The 25025-nt window shown below is 42.5% G+C and overlaps 1 protein-coding gene across 3 annotated transcripts in view; it reads right to left on the reverse strand.

The window, feature by feature from the left end:
* nlgn3a (neuroligin 3a) overlaps positions 1 to 25025 on the reverse strand; it is a 114118-nt gene that overhangs the window by 9601 nt on the left and 79492 nt on the right. For all 3 annotated transcript variants that reach the window (XM_063875693.1, XM_063875691.1, XM_063875690.1), the window contains one exon: positions 2581 to 3370. In XM_063875693.1, the coding sequence (XP_063731763.1) occupies positions 2581 to 3370 (790 nt within the window). The remainder of the gene's footprint in view (positions 1 to 2580; positions 3371 to 25025) is intronic.

Here is a 25025-nt window from a genome sequence, read left to right on the forward strand (position 1 = left end):
ACCCCTCTCCCCCAGATTTGTTAATGGTAGAATCCTTTTCTTGGCCAGGGATAAAATTACCCTTTGGAGCAGCACACTGAGTTTTGTATTATCCTGGCATCTAATCCTGGGCTCTTTACCATCTGAGTGCCTAATTGTGGTCTGCATGTAATCCCCCAGTCTGGAGTTACGCCAAGGCGACACACCACAGGGTGGATAGACCAATAACATGAAGAACAGTATAGTCGGTTTACATTCCCATTATTTTGTTCGTAGTCTCAATAAATCAGTGAGACTGGAATCTACAAAACTGACATGGGGTCAGGAGTAAAAGTGCGATTAGTTTTTTCGGCTTCTGCTGCTGCCCAGGTTGAAGGCCAGGTCAGGGTTACGACAGGCTTCCTGCTGTTGTGTTAAGTGGTTGTGGGTAAGATGGGCAGGCTGTCATCATCCATTAAAATTAATTTCTCTGAGGTAGCAAGATCCAAGCTCAGAGTGATTCAGCACGGTGCATTCTAACATGGCGGCCTCGAATGTTTCTCATTAAAATTAATCACGCGCTCTCTTCCTTTAACCGCAGATAATATTCTTGAAAGGGCGCATGAGAAATTCCATCTGTATCTTCACATTGCAGCTTTGTATGTGTTGACACAAGATGGCTGCCAGGCAGAGGAGACAGCTGTTTAGTCCGAGCATCGCTGATGGACCTCAGTGCTTCCCTTGAGGAGTCGACATCAGTCCATCTGCACTAGTCTGCCATTAGGAGTTCAAGGATCTGGCAGAGCCGGCGGCACGGCCTATCAGCTAGATGTAAATGCCACCTGATTGGACAGCAGATGATATAGAGAGAGATAAAAAAAGATTTCAGACCGCGTCTCGTTCAGGATGGGATCAATACCTCTCTGGCAACGAGGATTGTCAAATTAAATTTCAGTTGTTAGAAATGATTACAAGTAGTTATACAAAAAAAGCCAGGTTTTGTGACGGGTGGGGGTGAAATTGAGCATTGTGGTGAGCAGGTTCACCCGGGGCATGGGTGATCGACTGGGTCCATGCTGAGGGAATCGATACCACTGAGGGCAAGTGTTTGATATGTCTCCCTGATAAGTCTCTGTGTCTTTGGGGCCTCTGTGTAATAGAGCATAGATAGTATTTCCAGGCAAACACACACACACGCACCCGCACCCGCACACACACACACACACACACACACACACACACACACACTGAGCACACAGGATATACAGAAAGGCAGGCAGCCATGCACTCAAACTCAACCCAAACACGCAGCCAAGCACAAATAGCACAGCACACATTCTGGAGGAGCATTTAATCTTCCTCAGATTCAATATGTCTCAGGTTTTCAGAGTAGGACCCAGGAAGTCCAGGCAAATAGCACCTCTGAAAAAAATGTCTGTGTTGAAAAATGCCTTTTCTGTCCTATACAATCCATTGTAAGCTTATTTTATCCTCCTGCTTCTTTGCTGTAGCACAGAAGGCCTTAAATAGGACTGAGATGTGATTTCTCTGTGTGACTTTCTATTTATAACAAATTTCTGGTTTTACTAATTTGCAAGTACTAATGTTAAAAGTCATGTTAAATACCTACTAATAATATGTGTGAATTGTTTTTTGTTCCTACTATTATTAGACTCAAGATTTAAAACAACACCTGTCTCATCTAAATTGGGATAAGAGATGTATGGTCTTAAATTGGTAGTGATACTCCTTAATTCTCAGATTCATAATACTCTAATGATCACGCAGCCGTCAGTGCTGCTGTCAGTATTTAAAATCGCATTCAATCATCCAACATTTTCATTTAGCCTACCGTTTAAATACTTTTTTCCAAACATATAGCCGTCTGCTTATGATGATATTCTTTTGCGACTACATCATGGTTGTTTATATTCTAAGGACTGCAGAGAAATTAACATGCTCTGAAGATCGGGCTATATCTGGCAAAGAGAAAGTAAACATAGCTAACCCCAACAATACAAACTGATGTGTGTAACAGGCGTAACATTGGCGACCTAATGGTATCTATAGGCCATACATATACGCTGTTTGACTTTCTGATCGATGCAGCCAGTCCACCACCCTCTAATTAGCAGCAGGCTGACCTAAAGTCAAGGTAACACTCGATATCAGAGGAAACAACTACACAGTGATTACTTTATTAGTCTTTAAACAAAACATGAACTAAGTATCTTCTAGAGTAATCAAAATAAAATAAAAAACCTTTCTCCTAATGTGTTTTTATTTATTTCTTAAATCTGTGCGCATATATTGAATCAGTGCTTTTCTGGAGTAGATGGTTTGTCATTTTTCCTCTACCAACCACCTATGCAGTAGACACGCAGCCAACAATATACATATCACACTCATTTAATCTTTCTCCCAATGGACATTTACCTCTATACCATGATCACATAAAACATAAAGGTAACACTTTACACCTGAGCGCTAAATATTACATACGAATCCCATTAAAATTAAGAAGGATTATCCAAAATAATACCAATAATACCAATAATACCAATATATCTGTAAGAATGAACTTTTAACAATTGGGACAACTTGTTTAAAAAATGTACTCACCCAGTCTTGGCAAAGTTGGTCCAGTAGGTCATGACCACAGCACTGAGCATGACATCGTTCTTTGAGAAGTTACAGGGGAAAAGGTCAGTGGGACCGATCATAGGAATTCCAAAAACATAGGGCACCTCGTCCCCATGGGCTGCGTCTGACCAGGCTGGCTTCATTAGGCTCTGGCAGTGGTGGTAAAAGGCGTAGAAGTAAGTGGGTGATCCGTAGCGAGCGTGGAGATCAGCCGTCACCACCGAAGGCTCCACCCACTGGTGGTCGGTGAACAGAGCCACAAGCGTCTTGCGCCTTGTCTCTGGATTGTCTCTGTCTGCCCAATCCGTGTACATAAACTTAATGGTCTCCCTCAACGTGTCCTTGCCCTCTGGGTAGCCATACAGACTATCCACAAAGTCTGACACAGAGAAGTCAAAGTCATTTCCAGACACGCCATCCTCTGAATCCACCACGTTCTCCACAAAGCGCAGCCCTTCGCCCTGGTTGACCCCCAGCATGATGTCGTAGTTAAGAAACTCGCCCTGCTCCATCAGGATCTCGGGGTCGTCGGGAATAACATCCCCATCGATTACAGGTCCAAAGGCCACGTGGTACCTTGCTGGTTGTATGTCCTGCTCCACCAGCTCCCTGGAGCTCTTCTTCCTCAGACAGTCTACCATATCCAAGGTGTCCAGGACATTACAGCCCACTTTTTCTGCCAGGAGACGTGTGTACTTGACCGGCTGGTAGTTCACCGCCCAGCTGGAGAGGGCTGAGCCGCTCTGAATGATGGCTCTGTGGAACAGACCTGCACAAGGACACAGGGAGAAGAGACAGCTCATGTTTATTGTGTCACTATCCCGGACGATAATTCAGTTATGTGCTGTACGACATGATAGTTGTTAATTTTGTTGCTGCCATTATCAAAAGGGGGCTGTCAGCTACGCAGTTGATAAGAATAACAAAGGCCAGACAGAACAAGTCCTTGTTGCCACACAGAGCAATAATGGAATCATGAGTGTGATAATGAATGTGCAGCTGGCCTGGTCTCCTAGACAGCTCGCAGACAGAGGAGGGAATCAGTCCTCTGCCTGTCATCTTCTCCTCTTCCATCCATCTCTATATAGACTCTCTGTAATAATATCCCTGTATGTTTGTCAGGAGCAGATGCTGCCACTAAGGCTCAATAGGTTTTGTCACAAATAGAGGATGGACTTCACCAAACATATTTGTTTTCCTTGTATGAAATGCAGTAAGAGTCAGATCGTAGCTTTCTTGACTCTACATAAACCCTGTACACTGCTAATGCATTTCCAGGTGATTTGAACGGGATGAACTTAAAACACTTAGTTACACATATGCCACACACACACACACACACACACACACACACACACACACACACACACACACACACACACACACACACACACACACACACACACACACACACACACACACACACACACACTCTCTGTACCCCTGCATTCGTTATGCCTTGTGCATGTTAAAAGTCATTTAAAAAAAAAAAATCTACAGTTTGTGGGTGGGTTGCTATAAATACAACTAGACTCCAACTCCCTACATTTGCAAAGGGTACAGAGATGCGAACATTCACCTGGCAATACAATGCAACATGGTGGCACACAATGAGCGAAGCTGAAAAGAACAGTTTCCTGCTTACAATGCACAGGACATGAAAAATGTTGCTCAAAGAGTCAATACAACATCTATTATGTGGAGCTACATAGACGTTTGTTGCTTGTGCGTGGGTGGGCTTTAAAAGGGGTGGAGGGGGTTCGGAGATGAAGATGAACAAATCTTAAATCTCATGGGGTGCTCTGACAAATTTAACTACATTTGAGTCCCAGTGCAATGTGAAAGAAATGTACAATGACTTTTCACCACAAGGAACACATCCCAAATATCGAACGTAATTAGCCAAAAAAATAATGGACTGCAATTCCTTTTTGAAAAATGTCTTCTCACAGACTGTAGAGTAAAGGTGGAATTATATCCTCTCTTTCAAAAGGAGGCCTTATAGTCTTGACAGCCCACCCCTCTGTCCCGTTGATGGGGTTTCCGAAATCACTAGTACTGAATTACCAATCTGAAAAAGGATGTCAGAGATCCAGCTCATACCACTTCACCATGCTGCTTTATTGCTCATGGTCATTTTACTGCTAGAGTCATGGAACACCGCTGAATTTGTGATATTGAAAGCCACAGCATATGAAATGATCCAGAAATATCACATATAAAAAAAAGGATCATTAGAATGTTTAAGCCACAAAGACAAGCAGAGAAATATACAGGCACGCAGACTCAGTTTGAGCTATTTCAGCGTCAGTGTGGGTGGCTGCGTTGAAGTCTTTGTGTTTATGAGGTAAACAGCAGACTTAAGTGCCAGATATATCACTTTGGTAGTCTTAATCAGAGGCGGCGGGGGGCTTATTTCTTCTTGGCGAAGATGAAGCATTTATTTACAGAGCTATTTACATTTATTTGTTCGCAAGTAGTAAGTAGAATTAATGTGTCTGGGTGAGTGAACTGTGAAATGTTTCTGTGGTGAGTGTGTTTACTAGTATAAGCCACAGTTTGTGTATTTGATCAATGAGTTTGGGTCTGCTTGCGGGAGCTGTTGGCAGCAGAGATTTCACCGCACGTCTCAAAATAAGTTTTTTGATTTAAATGTTAGTTTTTTCGGTTCCTGCCTAACTCTGCGTGGATGAGCCCCTCAGCTTTATGTGGTCTTGCCAGGACGCTGCCCCGCTGTCCTGTGGTTGTGTGCCTCTGCAGGACACTGGCCTGTGCCGTGTCCCAGGGAGCAGAAGCAGATGTTGAGGGTTTCACCCACTTGAAAGCATTAGAGGGGCAGCCGCAAGATGAAAGATGGCCGCTCTGAGGCAGAGAGGGGGGGCTGGGGCTTAATCCTGCCATCCCTCCCCTATCCTCCTCCTCTCCCCTCCCTTCCCCTCCCCTCACTCTTTAGTGGTATTGCCTCTCTTCACATCTCAACTTAGATTGCGCTGTGCAAACAGAGCCAGTCATGGTGCAGGGAGTCTGTCCTGAATCCCAATGCCGACAGCATTGCCGACACTTTCTAAATGCCTTTGATCAGAAAGTTGCTGTAGGAAAACGTTTTCCAGCAGAGCAGCTCCTGTGATTGCCAAAGCGATTTTGACAGACATACGTATATCAAATCCGTTTGCCGTAATTGAGGAGAGCGGCTTGAAAGCAACTAGCCTGGGTCCCTTGTGCATCTGAACCCACAGATGGCCTGCTGCTGAGGAGGATGCTGCCAGGTTGACATGACCCGATTTATCTCCTGCTTTGGTTGATGAAAGGAGGGAAGAGTGACTGAGGCCTTACTATTGTTTGTTGAGAAACACATAAATCCAGCGCACATGAGCTGCCAACGGGCCGATAAATATGCATTAGAGCTGTGTGTTATGAGCCCCACTGTGTTAAGAAGCTCACTGGGGAAGGTCAGAGAAAGAGGAGAGCACACTACACACACAACACACTCGATCTCCCACTGTGGGAATCCACTAATTATCCACACTGGGAGGTGTACGTGTGTGTCTGCGAGTATACGTGTATTTATGCTGACTTTGATTGATAAGACACAGAGATGATGAATATGTCGACAGAGGACAGGCCTCATCATGAAGGGGGTTAACCATTTGTGACATTGTTTTGTCTTCAGTATCTACTCTGACATCTACATAGGGAGCGATTCCCCGCTCAACACACCGGAAAAAATTAAACAGAAAGGGCAGGACGCAACACCTGCAACATGTGTAGTGTTACATTCATATCATGCATGTTTTTACTCTGTAAGAGCAACAGATAGCCCTATCATTATCTGCCTGTGTTTGACATGCGAGGACCCGACACCCAAACTGTGAGCAGATCCATCAAACCATAGCGCTGCTGGCAGATTGAGGTCACGCTGAATTATGACTGGAGCTCCGAGGTAATCACTCATTGGGTCCCTGCTAAAATGCTGTCGGGTTGCTCTGCAGCCGCCTCTGCTCTGCGGTTTGCTGACCTCGACCGCACTGCCCCCTTACGAGACACCCGTTAAATGGGCAAGAAGTTCAGTCCCTGGATTGGCTGAGATGCTTGCAGGGATAATTCACCCATGATAGGAAAAAAAAAAAAGAATCTTGACCTTGGGGGTATGATGACCACCACATAGGTTAGAGAGCCACAACAGACACTGTAAGACTCAAACACACACAAGTGTAGGTCATGTTTTGACAAGAGAAATGTGGCTGTGGTGATATTAACAAGCCAATGCTGCATCACTGGAGAGAGAGCAACATGACTCTGCTGTGCTCTGGATCCCTGCTAATGTATTACGTGTCAACTATGGGCATGTGTGAGTGTTCAGTTTGTGTTAATGGACAAGGATGTTCTGTTGGTGTTGATGCCAGTAAGCGCCATAAATGACTGTACTTTGTAATCTGGAACAGCTGGCAAAAATCTCTGAAGCATCAGCGCTGAGTTTTATCTCTCCCCGAGATAAATGGGACTGTGAAATGCATCCTGCAAAAAACACTATAACCTCAACAATGTCATGTTAATATGAAAAAACAAAAACTTAAAGACTTTATCTGATGACCTTGAAAGTTTCTATTGGCCAAGTTTCCTTTAATAGGTCAGAGATTAATTTCTTAACACCACTTCACAGGACTGAAAAAATATGTAAAGCAGATAAATCATTACAAAATGTTTATCAGGCACATAAAAGGAAACATGTGAGAGAAACATCTTGGTCACGGCGACACATCCTTGTCTCTTTTTTCCCCCAGACCTCATACAATGTCTTGTACATGCTTCTTCCTTTCCTTTCAATCTTTCCTCTGCTCTGTTTTTCTGTCTTCCTCCATCTCACTCTCCCTGTCTCTTTTTCTGCGGGACCACGCTGAGTCCCTCCCTGCTGATTATTAGACATAAGCCTGCGTTCAGCAGAGCCTGAATCCTCTGAGCCATCTTACCTCCACCATTGCCTTACTGTAAGTAAATCTCCACAGACCCGTGGACTATGCAGAGCTTCCTCTGTTGCAAAAATCTCTCTCCGTACACAGTCAAACTAGGATAGCACTCAGTTGGACTCACTCAGTAAATGTCTGTCTGCATTTCACTCTTCTTCTTCACTCTTCTTTTCTTTCGCTGTAGTTTCCCCCCCCCCCATATTTCTTAGCTCTCATCTCCTTTCATGGATCCAGAGTGCTGGTGTTTTTTCAAGTGATGAATATCTATGCGTCCCTCAAATCCTACCTAAAATATTTAAGCCATTTTGGAAATAGACACTTGCTACATTTTGCCTAATTGTATATCCTTGGCCACTTGCAGTCTAATAACACAGGGTTAAAGCTGCTGTCTCCATGGCTACAGCCTACAGTACCACAGGCTGCATCCACTTAAACACAAGTGCCTCTGGTCTGATCATGCATTAGTCCATGGATAATTTCACATTGGTCTGGCAGCCCTGAAACAACATCTACATTGTTTTCCTATTCCATTGAAATGTCAACCAAACATCGAACTTCACACAGCACTGATAGAATGAGGAAAAGGACAACAGGCTGTGTTCTGAGACAGTGGTGTCATAATAATAAGCTCAGCAAGGCTGGTATTTGCTGTACATGTATGCTTCAATATTAAAAATGTAAAAAAACATGACATAAAACAGCCCACAACCGACTTACTTCTCATGATTTGTTGTCTTGCTGTTTTTAGCTACAACTATCATTGATACCTGGCTTCATAAGTTTTCTGTAAACCTGATTTTCTCTGGCCTGATTTCACAACAGATGATCCAGCTGGATAGCTGCCAAAGAAAATGCATCTTTCTCCCAGAAACGGTTTTGTTTTGCATGGAGCAGAACACAGAAACAAACTGTTGCCTAATTCCTACAAACCTTAAGTCGGTCTTACATCCCAGGATGTTGTAGCAACATTCAAGTGAAGAGGGCTTTGAAACAGAAGGACCGCCATGCTCATGTTTCATCATGTACATATAGAGACAGTATCTGAGGGGCCAGTGTTTTCATCCATCAGTGTGGGACATGCTTCATGCCAGCCCTATATAATGCTGTTTGAAGCTGTTGGTCTTCTGCTCCAGCCTCTGTAGAGACTGCCTGCCTGCCTGCAGGCTGTGGCTTAAGCCAGATAAAGAGTTTGATCCACAGGGGTGGATGGAGGGAAAGAGGGAGGGAATGGGAAATCAGAACAGAGAAGAAATAGAATAGAGGGAAAAAAGACAGATAGGATGCAAGAGGAAGACTGAGGAAATACGAAGGTATGAGTGACGGAGAGGGGAGGAAGAGGGAAATAGCATGAGGCCAAAAGGAAGATAGGAAAGGAGAGGAAATAAAAGAAGGAAAGGAGAGGAGGATTCAAATGACCCCATTGACAGGCTGTACCCAGGTTTCAGGATCGATGTGCATCTGAGCCCAGCGAGTGTGATATCTCCTACTAATCACGATGTGACATCCACTGGTCAATACCACACACTCCAGGCCTCATCATCCAGGCCCCCCTCTGCCCCATAGCACACCAGGGCCACTGCTCCTTCTTGAACTCATCAATCTGCCTGCTAATCACAGGCATGCACACCGCACCTGAGTCGAACTCTATATGTGGAATTATTCTCTGAATTAATTTCAGCACATCAATTGGCATGGGTGAGGAAATATCAATAGACCTGAGTATGTCAATTTTAGGTTTTATGATACTGTATTGATTGTGAAAAACAATGTATTGATTTTTAATGAATACATTATATGCAAAGATTCGGGTCTGACAGTGGTTCAGATGGCACAAAAAGTAATGCTAGGATGTTGGATGTTACAAGGACTGTGATGAATACACATTTATGACTCTACTGTTATAATGGCATCAAAAGGAAAAATATCTTTCCAGTTTTATGTACATAAATCGCATTACAGTATTGCAATAAATCATGTTGTACCTGATTTTGTCAAAATAGAGCCCTACATGTAACAACTACATCTAAAAATAAAATGAATACACTTAATTTGTGCTTTTGTATTGTCCCAAATGACAAATTAGATCTGATTAGCTGATTAGATCTGATTCTATATGATCCAGTTGAATGTGCCCTTTGAGGAACAATCAAAAATTAGCATAAACACACTCACTTATTAGCAGCTAGAAAAAAACAAAGTGTCTTATGACACTTTGATAAATGTTAGGGCAGCTTTTAAGTACTTTGCTGTAGTCGCCTGTAAAGTGTTTGATGGACAATTACAGTGTGGGCTCGCTTTTCTTTAGCTGACATTTGGTGTAAGGCAGTATGTTCAGTATATGACAAATCTATGAATAGTGACATTATTCTCAACGTTTTTATTTTTTATTATAACGGAGTACATCACAGGGCAGAAATATTCTTTTTGCCGCATACATTTTTCCTTTGGCAGTTCCCTGTATTTTTGGGGATGTCATCTGTTCCGTCTCATGACCACACATGCATCCACAAATACAAACTGAATTGATTTCTGTCCTCTTCTCCTCTCACAGCTTCCCCACCAAACAGAGAGCCTGCACAGTGATTTTTTCCATTTGCACTCATGCATGTGTCACTAATGCTGCAGCCTCGGAAAAGCAGAGAATGCTATCTCCGTGTCCTTCTACTGCTAGCTCTCTTTGTGCTGTGGCATTCGAGTCGGTATTCGACGAGCTCACACCACACTGCAGCAGTGCATAGATTGGCCCGATAGCTGTATACGCAACAACAACACACACTGTCAGCAAGCCTTGACTAGGCGTCGATGTGGAAATGGGAAGAATAATGAGTTATTACAGGGTTATCTGTGTGTATCTCCATGTCATGACTGTGTAAGCGGCTCTGCTAATCTCATTAGATGGGACAAGTTGTTAAAGATGTTTTCTGATTTCCCCTCTCTTCTCCTACTGTGTCCACAAATAGATTTCAGATCAGTGTGCTGAGAGGAAATGATTAGTGCCTTTAGCTCCCAGAGATACAGGATTTCACAGGAGAATTGTGCATGTGGCTGCTGTCTAGTAACAGTGCAAACATCTGACTCCTGTTGTTTCTAAAAATATGTTTTACACCCCAATCTGAATTGTATAGTAGCCCCCAAAGCTTTGTTCATTTTTATATATGCAGCCAGCAGTGACAGCCAGAATGCGCTCACTTCAACAAAGCAAGGCTCCATAAGTACAAATCAGATGTAAAGTATGTCTTGCATGGGAGGGTCAGAGATATAAGTCACACACAAATATGACAATCCAGCCATGAAATGTGGAAGGATGGGAAGCTTCTATTCTTGGCGACATCTTGCATTTGACAGCCAGATGAGATGGCTGGAAATCATTTTTGGGCAAAGAAAAGCCACGGAGAGGGCACAGTTGCATTTGTGACAGACAAATTATGGCAAGGGGTGTACACCCTCCTGGGGGGAATCAGAGGGATTCAGAGCAAAAGGGAAAGAAAGAGTGACAGAGAGGGGAGAGAAATGGAGAGGGACCTCGGACTAAGTGCCTAATTCTTGCAGAACCAAATGTGCTGTGAGCTTTAAGGGTACGGGAGGTGAAACTGGGATGGACACGCACATCCCGACCAAAAGCAGAAGGTGGGTGGAAGCTTACTGCTTAGCCTGGCCCTGCTTTCACAGTCTTCCAATGTAGAAGATCACTAGCTTACAAACATTTGAGTCTGGTTCATAATAGGATATGTCCCCGATAACATCCGATTGTAGCTCACATACAAAGACAAAACAATGTGCATGGCGTTCAAGCAAACACACAGCCTATATATGTTGGCTAAGCTGCTTCCGTTGAATAACAACGGTTTCTCCAGGGAAGTCCAAGCTTACTATAGAAACACAGAACATACCTACAGGCTACAGTTAATAAATGTCTACTATACAACACACCCACGTAAATGTTACCAGCGTGCATGCACAAACACACACTCATAATTCAGGATGCTCATTAGGCATCACACACAGAGCACCTAGCAGGGGGCAACCCTTTTTTTCCCTATGACCAAGAACATAAGCAACTCTTTGAATATAAACCGCCATTAATGAAGCAGAACCGGAGGAGACATTCGAAAGAAAACACTCCCCTGGATGCGGAGTAATTCCCGCTCCCACTTGGAATTACAGTGCTGTTCCTATTAGAGAGAGTCCTCCTGTTCCTGATGCCTTTAGGGTCAGTGGTCACACCAGCAGCAGCGTCCGAGCTGATTAACTATTGTGCAAAGCATGAGCGTGCCAGGCTGGGCACAGGCTCCCACAGTGTAAACATATTCTTCTAGCTGTGCCTATGTCACTCTGTGTGTTCCCCTCTCACAGTCTCTGACACCACTGTTCCCGGCTTTGCCCATTGTGCCAGTAGCCCTGCAGCCAGCGGCCGCACAGGCTCGGTCTAATTCAAGTCGGCACACCATGCAAACAGCAGACAAAAACAGGATGGATATGCGTCGCATTGTCTTGCCCTCATTCTTGGGAACACATTAAGGATTGAGAGTGAAACTCAGGCCCGGGACAGGAAGGCGCTCAGACTGTGATCTCAGCACCTGACTGTGGAATTACCTGCCCAGAGGAAGGCTGCTGTGTTGTGCATTTATTGAGTGTGTGCTTCTGTGGCCCGTGTACCTTGCGCTGAGAGAAACACAGGAGGGGATAGCAGCACTGTCACAACAGCCCATCCCTGGAGAGCCCTATGTCTCCCTTCCCTGCCTCATGCTGTAAACTGTAAACTCCCATTGAGTCAATTACAGTGGCAGACTCTTTAGCCACCATGGCCACTTACTGTAAGTGGACGTTTACACAATTGGGTTATGACATGTCCTACTGTATGTCCACTGGCAGCACAGGCTCCCAGAAAATCTACTACAACAAATCAAGTCAACTGGAAGTCCCAACAATTAGGAGCCATTTGTGCAGCCAATCTGAACTCAGCACAGCCACTGAGCATCGATCTGCTGAAAATTAATCTAAATCAATCCATTCTAATGTTTTTATTTCGATTAAGAAATACACCGAGTTGCTGAGATGTTGACGTCAGTGATAGAGATTAAAAATGTGTTGACCAAAGTATTCATCGGTCTGAGATCAGTCATTTCTGCCTCCTCCGAGCAAAAGCGTGCTGACTACACACTTATCTGTGCCGCAAACTAGAAAATACATCTTACCAGGACAAACAGACAGACATATGGATGAAGTAAGCTGTCTACATCTATTCTCATTGTGTAACAGACGGAGAGAGGGGAGGGAGGGGAAAAAATGGGGAGGTCATGAGAGGATAGGAGAGGAGGGGAAAGAAATAAAAAAAAAGAGGAAAAAAGCGAGGAGACTCAAAAATTGTCAGTGGGTCTATTGTCCCTTGAGAGTATTCATGGCAGGGAAAGGCTCTCTGCATAAGAAAATGGCACTCCGCATGCTAACTGTGACTTTGCATTCATGGTGAGGAAACACAGGCATCTCAATGCATTTGGTGACTCATGCAACCATTTTATCTCAAATGAGCGCTGTTTCTCCCGCTCAATACAAAGGCTCTGAAATGATTTCTGAGTGTGATTTTAGTTGAATTAAATTTCTGAACACCAAGATAATTCTATAAAGAAATATTTACCACTTATTCAACTGAAGACAACTTCTTCCAAATGAGATTTGAAAGACCGAATCAACGACAATTTTATTTCTATTAACTTTAAGACAATGAGAAATCTATAAATGTTATTTGGTTTGTGAAAGTGCTCTCTGTAGTTCTATCCTTTATGACCATCTAAGCCCATGCAGTTGAGAAACAACTGTTTTCTGAGCTAGTCTATGGCTACAAGGCTTCGATGGCTTTCGGAACCGTTTGCTCAAAGCATTTTCATTTAACTGTATTTTGCGCAGCTCTGCCACCCCTCTATAGGGTCATATTGGCTTATGATGCTCTGCAACTGTGAGTAAATATAAGCCAGTGTATTAGATCTGGGGCCTGAGATGAAATCTAATTTCTGGGAGTTCAGAGAGAGAGATTGCTTGCCGATACACATCCACATTTCCAAGGCCACATCTGGCAGGCCCTATCAAATATACATGGACCTGAGGAAATCATGATATGGCTGCACTCCCATTATTGCCTCAGCTCTACAACACATTCTTGTTCTTTGTGGGGTGTTTCATACCAACATTGACATTTACTTTGATAATTACCAACTATGTGCAGATAAACATGCCGTGACACCTGTGTTTTTTTGTATTACTATTTGCCAATGTCTTGGTTACTGTCTGATCACATGAGGATACCATTTACGAAAAGAATATTGTAATGAAGGCAACAAAGCATGTAGATGACTCGGCTGATCTTGAGAAGTGACAGTTAATTTCAGTCATTGGGGTAGCCAGCTGATTACAGATTGATAGTGTCACAAACCGTAATGGACAAGTAATTAATATATATTGCACAGACTCCATTTGGGACACTAATATATCATATTGAATTTCAGATTACATTAAAAAAACAGAGTGACAGTAAACATCTCAATGTCTGGCACTGGGTCAACATAATTTCAGACCAGCAGGCCTAATAACAAGGACTACATACAATCCCCTTTCACAGCAGCAGTCTAGCTGTTTTCAATTCTGGCAGTACATAATGTAATATATATTTTCTTTTACCCTCAGTCCTTTCCGTCAAACTCTGAAAAGGCCAAATTGGTAGTGGTGGACAGTTCTATTGAGATCACCTCAATAGCCCAAAAATTGTGTCGGCTGCTTACACAGAGGAGTGCTGGTGCAGAGAGTAAAACGGAGAGTGACAGGCTGAGGTCCCGGCGCAAGGGCAGAGAGCTGTGAGCTGAGCTCTGGTGAGGATCAGTGCCTCCCCGCCCGGGCAGCCTCATTCACTATTTATTTGTGTGCCTCCGTGAGTGTGTAAGCATGCTGCCCATGCTAGCTAGGGTCATTCTGTTTGCTTAAGTTGTGTGTGTCCCTGTGCGTTCAAACTCGCCTGCTTTCTGGTGAACTTTCCGTCCTGCTTGTGTAGCTGTGCAAATGCATTGCTGAGGTAAGAAAGGCATTCAAAAGTTGCCTTTCCGCCTCAGCGGTCACACTTCAGATTATCAGTCTTTTACATTCAAACCAGGCAGTAGGTAGTGGAGGAGAACAAATAAAAAAATATATATATATATTGCAGTTGTGTGAGAGAGAGCACAAGATCCTTTCTTATGTTTTTGTCCTTTTTTTCCATGGTAACAAGCCTTTCATTGCAATCAGTTGGTTTCCAATATCCTCCCCTATATTCACTCTGTTGTGTCTCTTGCTGCCAGTGCCAGTAGGCACACAGCTGTAGCCACATGAAATCCCCTGGGGTGTGAGAGTATGTGGACTAACATGTACACAACGACTCTGTGTGTGTGTGTGTGTGTGTGTGTGTGTGTGTGTGTGTGTGTGTGTGTGTGTGTGTGTGTGTGTGTGTGTGTGTGTGTGTGTGTGTGTGTGTGTGTGTGTGTGTTTGTGGGGATGAGTCGAGCATGGGGGGGAATATTTACACAGGCCAACCTTTAACGACAGTCAATCCCGCAGGCCTGGACCTGCCAAAGCGGTGTGTGTGTGTTCAGAATGTGTATAGCGGTGTTTGTGCAAGTTCGTTTGTGTTTGTGCAGTATCGATGTGGGTCTGTGGAGATGAGTTATGAATGTGTACGGGCGTGTGTGTGTGTGTGTGAGACTGAGTGTGCTTGTCTATCAGTTAGGCTGCATGCTGGCACGCTCCACTTTCTCAATGTCAACCGAACACATATTCAACCGCAACTAACGTCAGAACACTTGACACATATCTCACCCACAGACATTCATTCCCAGCACACATTCAGAGTGGCATCGGTAAGCCTATTGCCATTACTATAGAATGTGTCATTGTCAGCTCCCATCACCTCATAAAGAACTGACACACAGGTCTTGGGCTTCATTTTTTAAGACAGTGCGTAGGATCCATACTAAAAATGGACGTGCGCAAAAGCTGAAAACGGTGTGTGTCAAAATAAAATCAGATTTGTTACAGTTAATGTTTTCTTTATAAATCACAGTCCACATGGTAATGTGCGCACATGGAAAGGCCTAGTATCCCACTGTCTACACGCCCACATTCAACCATAAAAAGGTTAATGCAAAGCACCTCCTGAATGTTGATGCATAGAAATGAGCCTGCTGATCAATGGTTCTTTACAGTGAATCATGGCAAACAACCGAGAGGAAGATGGAGAAAAGGACATTTTCTGACACAGAAGCACGACTCTAGGGATTTAGAAATCGGCTTATTAGCCAGTCATCATCACAAGCCAGGAAATCTTTGTGGTCCCCGAACACTCATTCCCTCATAATTCTTCCATTCCTGTTGTCTAGCTGTGGCAGTGCATCCATCATGCAGCATTTCGTCCCAGTATTTATATGTTTACAGCAATCACACTGATTACTTCACTACTTGCCAAAATGATTGCAACAATCAGTAATATCTCCCACGCTGGAATATCATTTAAAAAATGGAAGCTTGATAGGTGAACGCAGTTTGTTTTAGATCTATTTATTTAATGTTTGCTATAGAATTAGGATTCGTAATAACAATACGTAGTATAAAATGAGAGCTGTCACTGGTTTTATTGCCAGACTTTGCTAATTTAGACAATCCATGTGTGCAGATGGTGAAGATGTGCCTGGTAAGGTGATTGGAGACGGCCGAGCTGTGCCTCATGTAATTATACAGCTGTGGAAAAAATTAAGAGACCACTTCAGCATTATCATTTTCTCTTGTTTTATTATTTATAGATATGTCTTTTAGTTAAAAGATTTTTGTTTTGTTTTATTGTATTCTATAAACTACTGACAATTTTTCTCTGTGTTGGAATTCAACAAACACTGAAATGTCTGCCAAACATGTAGAAATACAGATTTAAGAACAATTTGAAGTGGTCTTTTAATTTTTCCTGGAGCTGGATATTCACAAATACTATTTACATTCCTTTATGGAGTTCTTTACTCTACATTTTTTTTTACTCAATGTTATCCTGGATTTTTACAACCAGTGATGATCATTTGATCTGTTCACCTACTGTAGTTAACGTGGCTCAGGTGAAAAGGACTCAGTTATCCTCAATATCATAGAAAACAATCCAGTCTTTTCCTGAATCCTGCCACATCCTGGCATCATCCGAGCATTATATCATCTGTGGTGCAAACTGTCCGGCCCGCTGCTGAGACAGAGCTGATGAAATATTGAACACGTTTTAGATTTGAATAACCTTATATCTTTTATAATTGCTTAAGGAATAGATGTGGCTCTCACAAACAGCACCGCTATGGTAATGTGAGAGTGACGTGTGATAAAATGTTAAATTAAATGTGTGAGAGGCGTCATTATACTTAAACTCTCAAAATAAATGTACACAATCAGACTTTAATTAACCAAAACAATCTGCGTAACCAATTTATCATCTACTTAATGGGGCAGGGTTTACATACAGGTGCACAAATTCTGTCATTTATGTTTTCAAATATTTGGTTATAGATCACAACCTTTTTTAGGGGGTGACAAAGCCTCTTTAAGGCCCTGTTTTGCGCTCACTGTTATAAATAAGGCCCCTGGTCTGACAATGCTGTCTTTTCAGCATGTTCCGAAACATTAATCTGTGTACCAACAATGCACAACTGGGTTTCTCAAGGTCTAAAAGGTTCTAAGTAGATGTTTCATTAATTGCATTTATTTATATAACTTTCACTTTTTAACTTGTACTGACGAGGTTCTTTATTTGTAATGACATTTTAGCGATTCACCTAACTACTAGGCTTTTCACAAGTAACGTTTATCTATATTGTCATATTTATACTCATTGTGATGTAGTACATTGACAAATTCAACTGAACAAAGGTTGGGAATAAAATAGGACAGGAAATTCAGATTTTGGCGAAACAAGCAAATTAAATATCTGTATAAGTCGAGACACTTCATCAAATTAATCCAAAACATTTATAAAAATCAATTTTGACAGAAACCATTCCTGCTTACTGATTTGCAACGCTGCCCACAATGGCCAAATAACGGTATAGCAACTCCTAACCTTAATTTAAAAGATTGATACAAATATGTATCTTACCTAAAATAACATATTTATCAATAATTGTTTTATTATCCTGGTTGTTTTAATTTTGTTTAATGTAGTATTATTATTGAGAATAATTCCCCTGGGTATATTTCCACATGACAGCAGAATCTACAGTTGCTGTCATTTACTGTAAATAGCTTGGAGCATATCAGTTCTGCCACACATTGTCACCCCCCCCATGCCACTTTGCACACTGTTTGCCTGTCTTTCTGCATGGGGAATGTTAGGAACTGGCCAGTGTTTATTCAATGAAGTACCTCCATGGTAACATGTTTTCCTGTTTGGATTTTAATCAAACATGGGCCACCCTTTTTTCAGCCAGGGATGTGTTTTGGCTATGACAGGGGAGCACAGTTTTTGGCTCTGATCTTCAGCTGTTCACATCAACACCATCAGATATTCACAGCGCCATCTCTGATGTCGCAGCTTTCTCTCCTCCCCGCCAGCTTCATCAGTTTTGACACCGAGAAATAGACTGGTGCTTTTGGGTTACTGACAAATTACAGCAGCACAATCTACAGTGTATGAATAATTTAAGACTGTGCCACTTCGGGTAGAAAAAAAAAGAAAAACCTACGCACCAAATGAACCACTTCTTTCTTTAGGGTTTGAATCAGGAGGCATCATACTTCTGACCTCTGGGATTTTGTAATCTTGTATCTTTCAGTATCACTGCGATTGAGAACCATATTTTGGTATCACAGAAGATGGTGGCTGTCTCAGAGGAGATCTCAGGTATCCATACACCCCCCGTCTTTCCCAAGAGGTCAGGGTGAGATTTCAAGGTGGGCTGGGTATGTAGTCTTTCCACACAGGGAGGGCTTATTCAGCGTACAGCGCTTTAAATGAGACCAGAGGGAGAGGAGGAGTCGCGAAAGCTGGTAGGGCTGTAGCACAGTGGCGCTGTTTCCCATCGAGTCTCCCTCCCCTCTCCTAATGAGCATTCTATTAGCAGCAAGGGGACGGATTTAGGCAGTTAGGCATACGGAGAAGGCTGGCTAACAATACAAGTTGTTAGCTAAACAGCTGTTCTCTCTCTGCTGCCACCTCCCATCCCCGGCTAATGAAGCCCTCACCGATGAGCAGGAGTCCCGGGACATACCTGTGAACAGCCACAGACATCCAGACAGGGAATCTCAGTCACTCACAGGCCTAATAAAACGTCTGAGTGGAGGACAGCTTCACCAATAGGACAGCCAAACCTCCAATTAGGTAGTGGCTCTGAGGGGAACCCTAAGAATAGCACATTGGGCGAGTGCAGACATTTTGATGAGCACTCTGTGCTGCGCTGGGCTGTATTTGGAAAGCAAACACTCCATTGCATTGTGTGGAAACACAGCAGAAGCCCCGATGCCGATGGGTAATAAGTTTCATTGCTACATTTTTAATTATCCTCTACAGTGTGAGTAGTTTTCGCAGTGGTGGGCATTGATCAAGATTAGTGGCTTGCCATATGGGTATGTCAACATCTGAAATATTGCGGAGGATGCGCGCTCTCCAAACAGCCTTCACTTAGACAAGGGTTTCAGGAGCTATGCCTATTTTTCATTAAATGAAAACTTGATATGGCATTATGTTTGTGAGCAAAAAGCAGCATTTATTTTGGTTAAATGTAGAGTCTGTCAAAGACGTGAGTGTCTGACAATGGCCTAGGTCACCTTCAAATGATACATGCGTTAATGGTTAGGTATTTTTCTTCTTTTTGTTGAGCACTTTAGCTGTCAAAACTGATGCATACTTTAACACTGTGACTGTCTGACACACCGTCTGGGGTTTTGTAATGCAAATAGCTCTGTTAAAATAAAAGCTACAATCCTTTCAGCCCACAACGTTTCTACAAAGTGTGTTTTCTGAAGCCAAAAGTTCCTCAAATAAGACCAATAATAGCATTTATACAATTAAACAGCTTTTTAACAGGGGACATTTGATAAATGATTTCATAGAAACACTTAATAACTTAATGTCGGATCTATTGTGATGGATTTTTTTCTCTGAAGTCTCCAAAAAGCCACTGCAGTTCAAAGCTGGATTACAAAGCTTCTAAAAGGGATAAGATTGCACCTGAGCTGGCACAACAGATAGCTTCTGGGCAAGAAGTAAGCCTCTGGCATGCAGTGTTCCAGAGTACATTGTATATGATATACTTCAGGCTGAACCCCATAATATTGTAGGCTAAAAGTTATACATTGGCGTAGATGTGTTTTAGTGTAAAGCACGTTGGGAGACGGAATTAATAAACGCAAATTGAAAAAATAGATTAAAAAAATACACAAGGTTCAGTTTGTGAATTCCCCATAACCTCTAGTAACTTCATCACACGCAATGCATTATAAATGTGCTTGTCAACACAAACAATGAAACGACATTCTGGCAGACAGTTGTAGGGGATGGTAGGACCCTGGCAGTCCAAGCATTAAATGATGAGCCTTTCTGAACATGAGACCGCACCAGAGCTTCTCATTCTGAAAGCCTGCATTTATATTATGCAGTAATTAGCCAGGTGTGAAAATATACTGAGTTTGGAGTACTCTGCAATTTCCTTTTTCGTTCATTCTTCACACGGCTATGTCTGCCACTGTGTTGAATGCTAAAGTGCTCATCTTGAACGGCTTTGAGGAAAATCTTTCCTTTTAGTGTTTGCTTTAATCTGCATTTGTTAGCTCATGGATATCGTAAGAGTCGCAATGGGACTTTTTTGTTCTACTCCTTCATTTCTGTTCTTACCTTTTATCAAACAGAAAGGAGCTTCACTAGTTTCTGATCCACTTCACTGCTGTGCTTTGTCAGCAAACTCTTCCTCAGCACTTCCTGCAGCTGCTTCAAAATAAAAGCCTTACGGCAGTAAAGTGGATTTTGTCAGAACCTCTTTCTTGTTGCTTTGAATGATTTCAATGCCTGTATGTATACTTTTCTATTTCTGAAATCATATGCAACCAAAACACCTTAATGATAGCTGACCCAAGACTTTAAGACAAGAAACATTAAGACTTGTAGTGTAGATGATTACGTGATAACAGCACCATACAAATATGTTTAATGGTTTAATGGTAAAAGAAAACTATTATTACCATGGAAACGTTCTTATGAGGGAATTACTCTGGGAATCAACCACTGCTTATTAACTGACCTAACTTAACTCGCACTGAACCAACATTTTGTTTTTGCCTCCCCCATAGTTAGTACCACATTACATTAATCTTTTCCAGTAAAAGCCTTGCTTTTTCAAAAGAGATAATGGATTATTTCTTTCTTTAATCTTAAGAAATAGCCACCATGTTAATACTTTTTACTGAGAATGAACCCACACCAGGTCACAAAAAAAAGACTAAATATTCCCAAAAAATATACAAAGACAAGACATTATTCTCAAATGGTTACTACTGCCTTGTTTCTCTCAGATCAGATTCAACGTTTACATCCTACATATGAAGGCTTTAGGGTGCCCTTGAAGGCTTTTTCAGTTTAGCAGCTGTAGCTAACTAGCCGCAGTGGGCTAACATAATAATATGAATATGTAATGCTGTAACAGTTTTTTAAAATATTTATTTTTTGGCAGAATATAGTGAGATTTATATTTAACTTTGAAAACAGTACACACATCTCCAGAAGTAGCCCCTGAGCTACACAGGTTCATTATTTTTTCATGTTAAAATCCAACGCCTCTCTGTCAGACAGATTCTCACCCCACCTTCCATTTGGAAAAGGTGTGAATGATTCACTGTCACACGCGGTTGGATGATGTGTTTTGCAAGCTAGTTTTTTTTTAAAGCATAACCCGAGCAGAAACTCTTATCAGAGTTAATACTTTTTTATCTTTAACAGTGTGATGTTGTATTTGTGTATGTGAAGTCTGCAGCAACAGGTAACCTCTCTGTCCAGGTATTAACCAAATACAAGCTTTGTAACTTGACGTAGAATTTCCTATGCAGTAAAAAGAAATTGCATTAAATTTGGGAAATAGACATTTTTCAATATTGTTTTGTGACAGTTGCATTCGCATTGGCGAGTAACTCTCTTTTACCACTGAAAGGGATCTATAGAGTATGTTACCTCTCTAAGTTAAAAATCTATTACAGCCTTGCGGGCCTGAAAGCTAAAGATTTAGTCTTTTTGTCAGGTTGCACAATGTTGGCTCTTTATAGTAGAGGTTTCTGCTCGTCAGCATGTTTGCCGAAGTTCCTCTCATTGGGGATTTCATTGTGCTCAGACTATGCAAATTTCACAGTTAAGGCTAATGCATTTGCACTGCCCAGAATTGAACGTCTTGGTAGGCAGACTGCAGCTTGTGACTGCGCGGGCACATGTTCACACACATACACACCGGTGGACAGTAAAAGTGTGCACTTAAAGCACATTAAGTCAGTGATCAGGATCCAGATGGCATATATGAATTCCATTCTTTATATCACATTGTTAAAGGCTCGTAGTAAGAAAATCACACAAGCTTAGTCTTACAGCAAGGTAATTGGACTGATGTTTTTCCTATGCGACACTCCTTATCACACATTGAAAAACAATTTTCTTTTCAAATCAATCTGTCTGTAAGCACATACTGTGGCAAGCAGGCTCTGTGTAAACTGAATGATATATTCCTGGATGCCCATAATCATGCAGTAAATATTTTCCTCTCTGTGCAGATTAAGCAGTTGTACCAGAATTAGTGTGCACAAAGCCATACTTTTCCTATTTCAAAAATAATTCAGAAGTTTCCGATACCTCATCCGAAACAGTTTGCAGAAGATGTGTGTAAATCATATGTTATGAAAACCTGCATGGTTTTATAACAACTCCACAATTTATTTTGTTATTCACGCAGAGACAATAAGTGCTTTTCTCTTAGCGGGGATAATCAGATGTATGGAAACTGAACGACTGACCCAGCTAGCCGCAGAGGTGAGCTGTCAGTAGCAACAAGAAAAACACAGAGCTATTGTGGTCATTGCTAAAAGGCAAAGTTCAGTTAATTACACCATGGTTGTCTGGCAGACAAACAGGGAAACAGTCTATTTAAACAACACATCTAGGCCTATTGCAGAATGCCCTAATAAATAAACACATATACAATTGTGTGCAAAAAAGAAAAAAGAAACAAATACAAATGTGCAGTGAAGAAAACAAAAAAGAGAGAACAGACTGTGCAAAGGAAAAGATGGATTGACATAATGAAATGTGAAAATAGCGAAAGGGAAACTAGTGAGTGGTGGCAGAAAGTGGGCCAATATGTGTGGAACAACAGGGAATAAAGGGAGGGTGAGAGATAGAGAAGGTGTGAGAGGAGGAGGGAGGTCAGTGGAGATGTGGAGATGGGCGGAGGAGGAGGGGGAGTGATGAGCCCCCAGTGCTCAGCTGTCAGTGCTTCCTCTGCAGGTGGGGCAGGAGGAGTGCCAAGTCCCTCTCTCCCACTCACACAGACACCCATGCATCACTCTATAATGGATGCTTTACACTGGTGCCAGAGAGAGAAAGACTGAGGCAGAGAGAGGAAGACATGGTGAGAAGAGGAAAGAGAGACATGGAGGAGGGTGGGTACTGGAAAGAGAAAGAAACTGCTATGAGGAACAGCAAAAAGGAGCTAAGGAAAATGCCTCAGAGATTAAGGCAGTGGTCGAGGTAGCAGGGACAGACAGACAGACAGACAGACAGACAGACAGACAGACAGACAGACAGACAGACAGACAGACAGACAGACAGACAGACAGACAGACAGACAGACAGACAGACAGACAGACAGACAGACAGACAGACAGACAGACAGACAGACAGACAGACAGACAGACAGACAGACAGACAGACAGACAGACAGACAGACAGACAGACAGACAGACAGACAGACAGAAACCTCCATCAAGTCATTAGACCAATCAAGAGGGGAAACAGACGAGACAGTCTGGGAGCAATATGATGCAGCTATTGGTTTAATTGATCCAAAGCCTAACAGGATCAAAGAACGGCGGGGCACAGCCCGGAGCAGAAGCCAGCGTTCCCCCTCCGACATTCTGCTGTCACTGTCCATTAGGAGGTGTATGAATGCGCCCTTGACAATGATTTATCAAGAATGATTCATAGATGGCATCTACCTGAACTAATGACTTTCTTGCGTCTTCGCTGGGGATTCCGGGTCATCAACAGATGACATATTCTGTAGTCACCTCGTTCATCAGCTGCGATTAGATTCCAAAAGCAATCTCAGCGATACATCACCAGATGGGCCTTATTGTATTGTCTTGGAGAATATTGCTGAGACAGCCCATGTGTGCCACATGTCGCTCAAGCTGCCGAAGCCCATTTGTACGGTTGTGGATCTGAGGCTATAGGTATATGCAATGCTCTGTGCTATTACCTTGGTTGATGGAGGCATGGATTTACTAAAGTACTCAATTATCCCCTGCTTCTTTTTCTGACCTGCTGCTCGGCTCTTTAACACCTATAACTCCACACTTTATAGGCTCAACTACCTGCTGCAAGCAGAGACAGACTGATGGCTGGACTACCTGAATGAACTGCCTTCACCGTTTTCGGGCCATTTGTCAATTCTTCATTCCTCGGCTCTCTTCTGGCTAGGGATAGGTAAAGCTACCTCACTGTGATGGACAACCCTACTGGATATTATTTTCTAGAGTGTTATTTAAGAGTGGTTATCTGACCTCAGCAAAGCCATCTTTAACCCAATAACACTCCTCACATTACTTTTCAGACTCTCTTTTTTTTCAAAACTTTGGCTTCATGTTCTCTTTGCTATGGTGAGTAATGAAGAGAATAAAACCTATTATCTGCCTGAATTAGGCCCTTTCCAATTTCTTTCGAATCCAAAAGGGTATAATACCTTTTAGTTGGTGAGTAAACCTCCATCTTTGTTTAAAAAAGTCGAGCAATTTATTTGTTTTTCTCTGCTATACAAAGTCCTACACTGCCTTTCAAAGAGTGACTGAAAAATGCCACATAGGCCACTTGTTAAAACGGGTTTGCTTCTTCCACACAATGACGTCCACACTATATGGCAGACAACAAAGCCGAGTAGTCAGCGTAAATAAATACAAGCATTCTTGCTCCGCAGAGATGGCATCCCCCTGGTTTAATTATCGCTCTTGTCAATCGAGGTGGAAGAATACGGCACCTGACAAGGAGCGTCCCCATTCTCTCATCTCGCATAGCCCTTTTTCACACCCTGAGATGCACAGACACCCTTCAGCAAACAGCCCAATCAAAGCTGGAGATGGAGGCATTCTGGTGCCCCAAACACCCAGGTAACTTTACAGTGTTGAGTTGCTGAATGCCTTGGACATCTCAGAAATAGGGTCTATTCAACTTCT

The sequence above is a fragment of the Eleginops maclovinus genome, chromosome 23, assembly GCF_036324505.1.
Source record: "Eleginops maclovinus isolate JMC-PN-2008 ecotype Puerto Natales chromosome 23, JC_Emac_rtc_rv5, whole genome shotgun sequence".
Taxonomy (NCBI): Eukaryota; Metazoa; Chordata; class Actinopteri; order Perciformes; family Eleginopidae; genus Eleginops; species Eleginops maclovinus.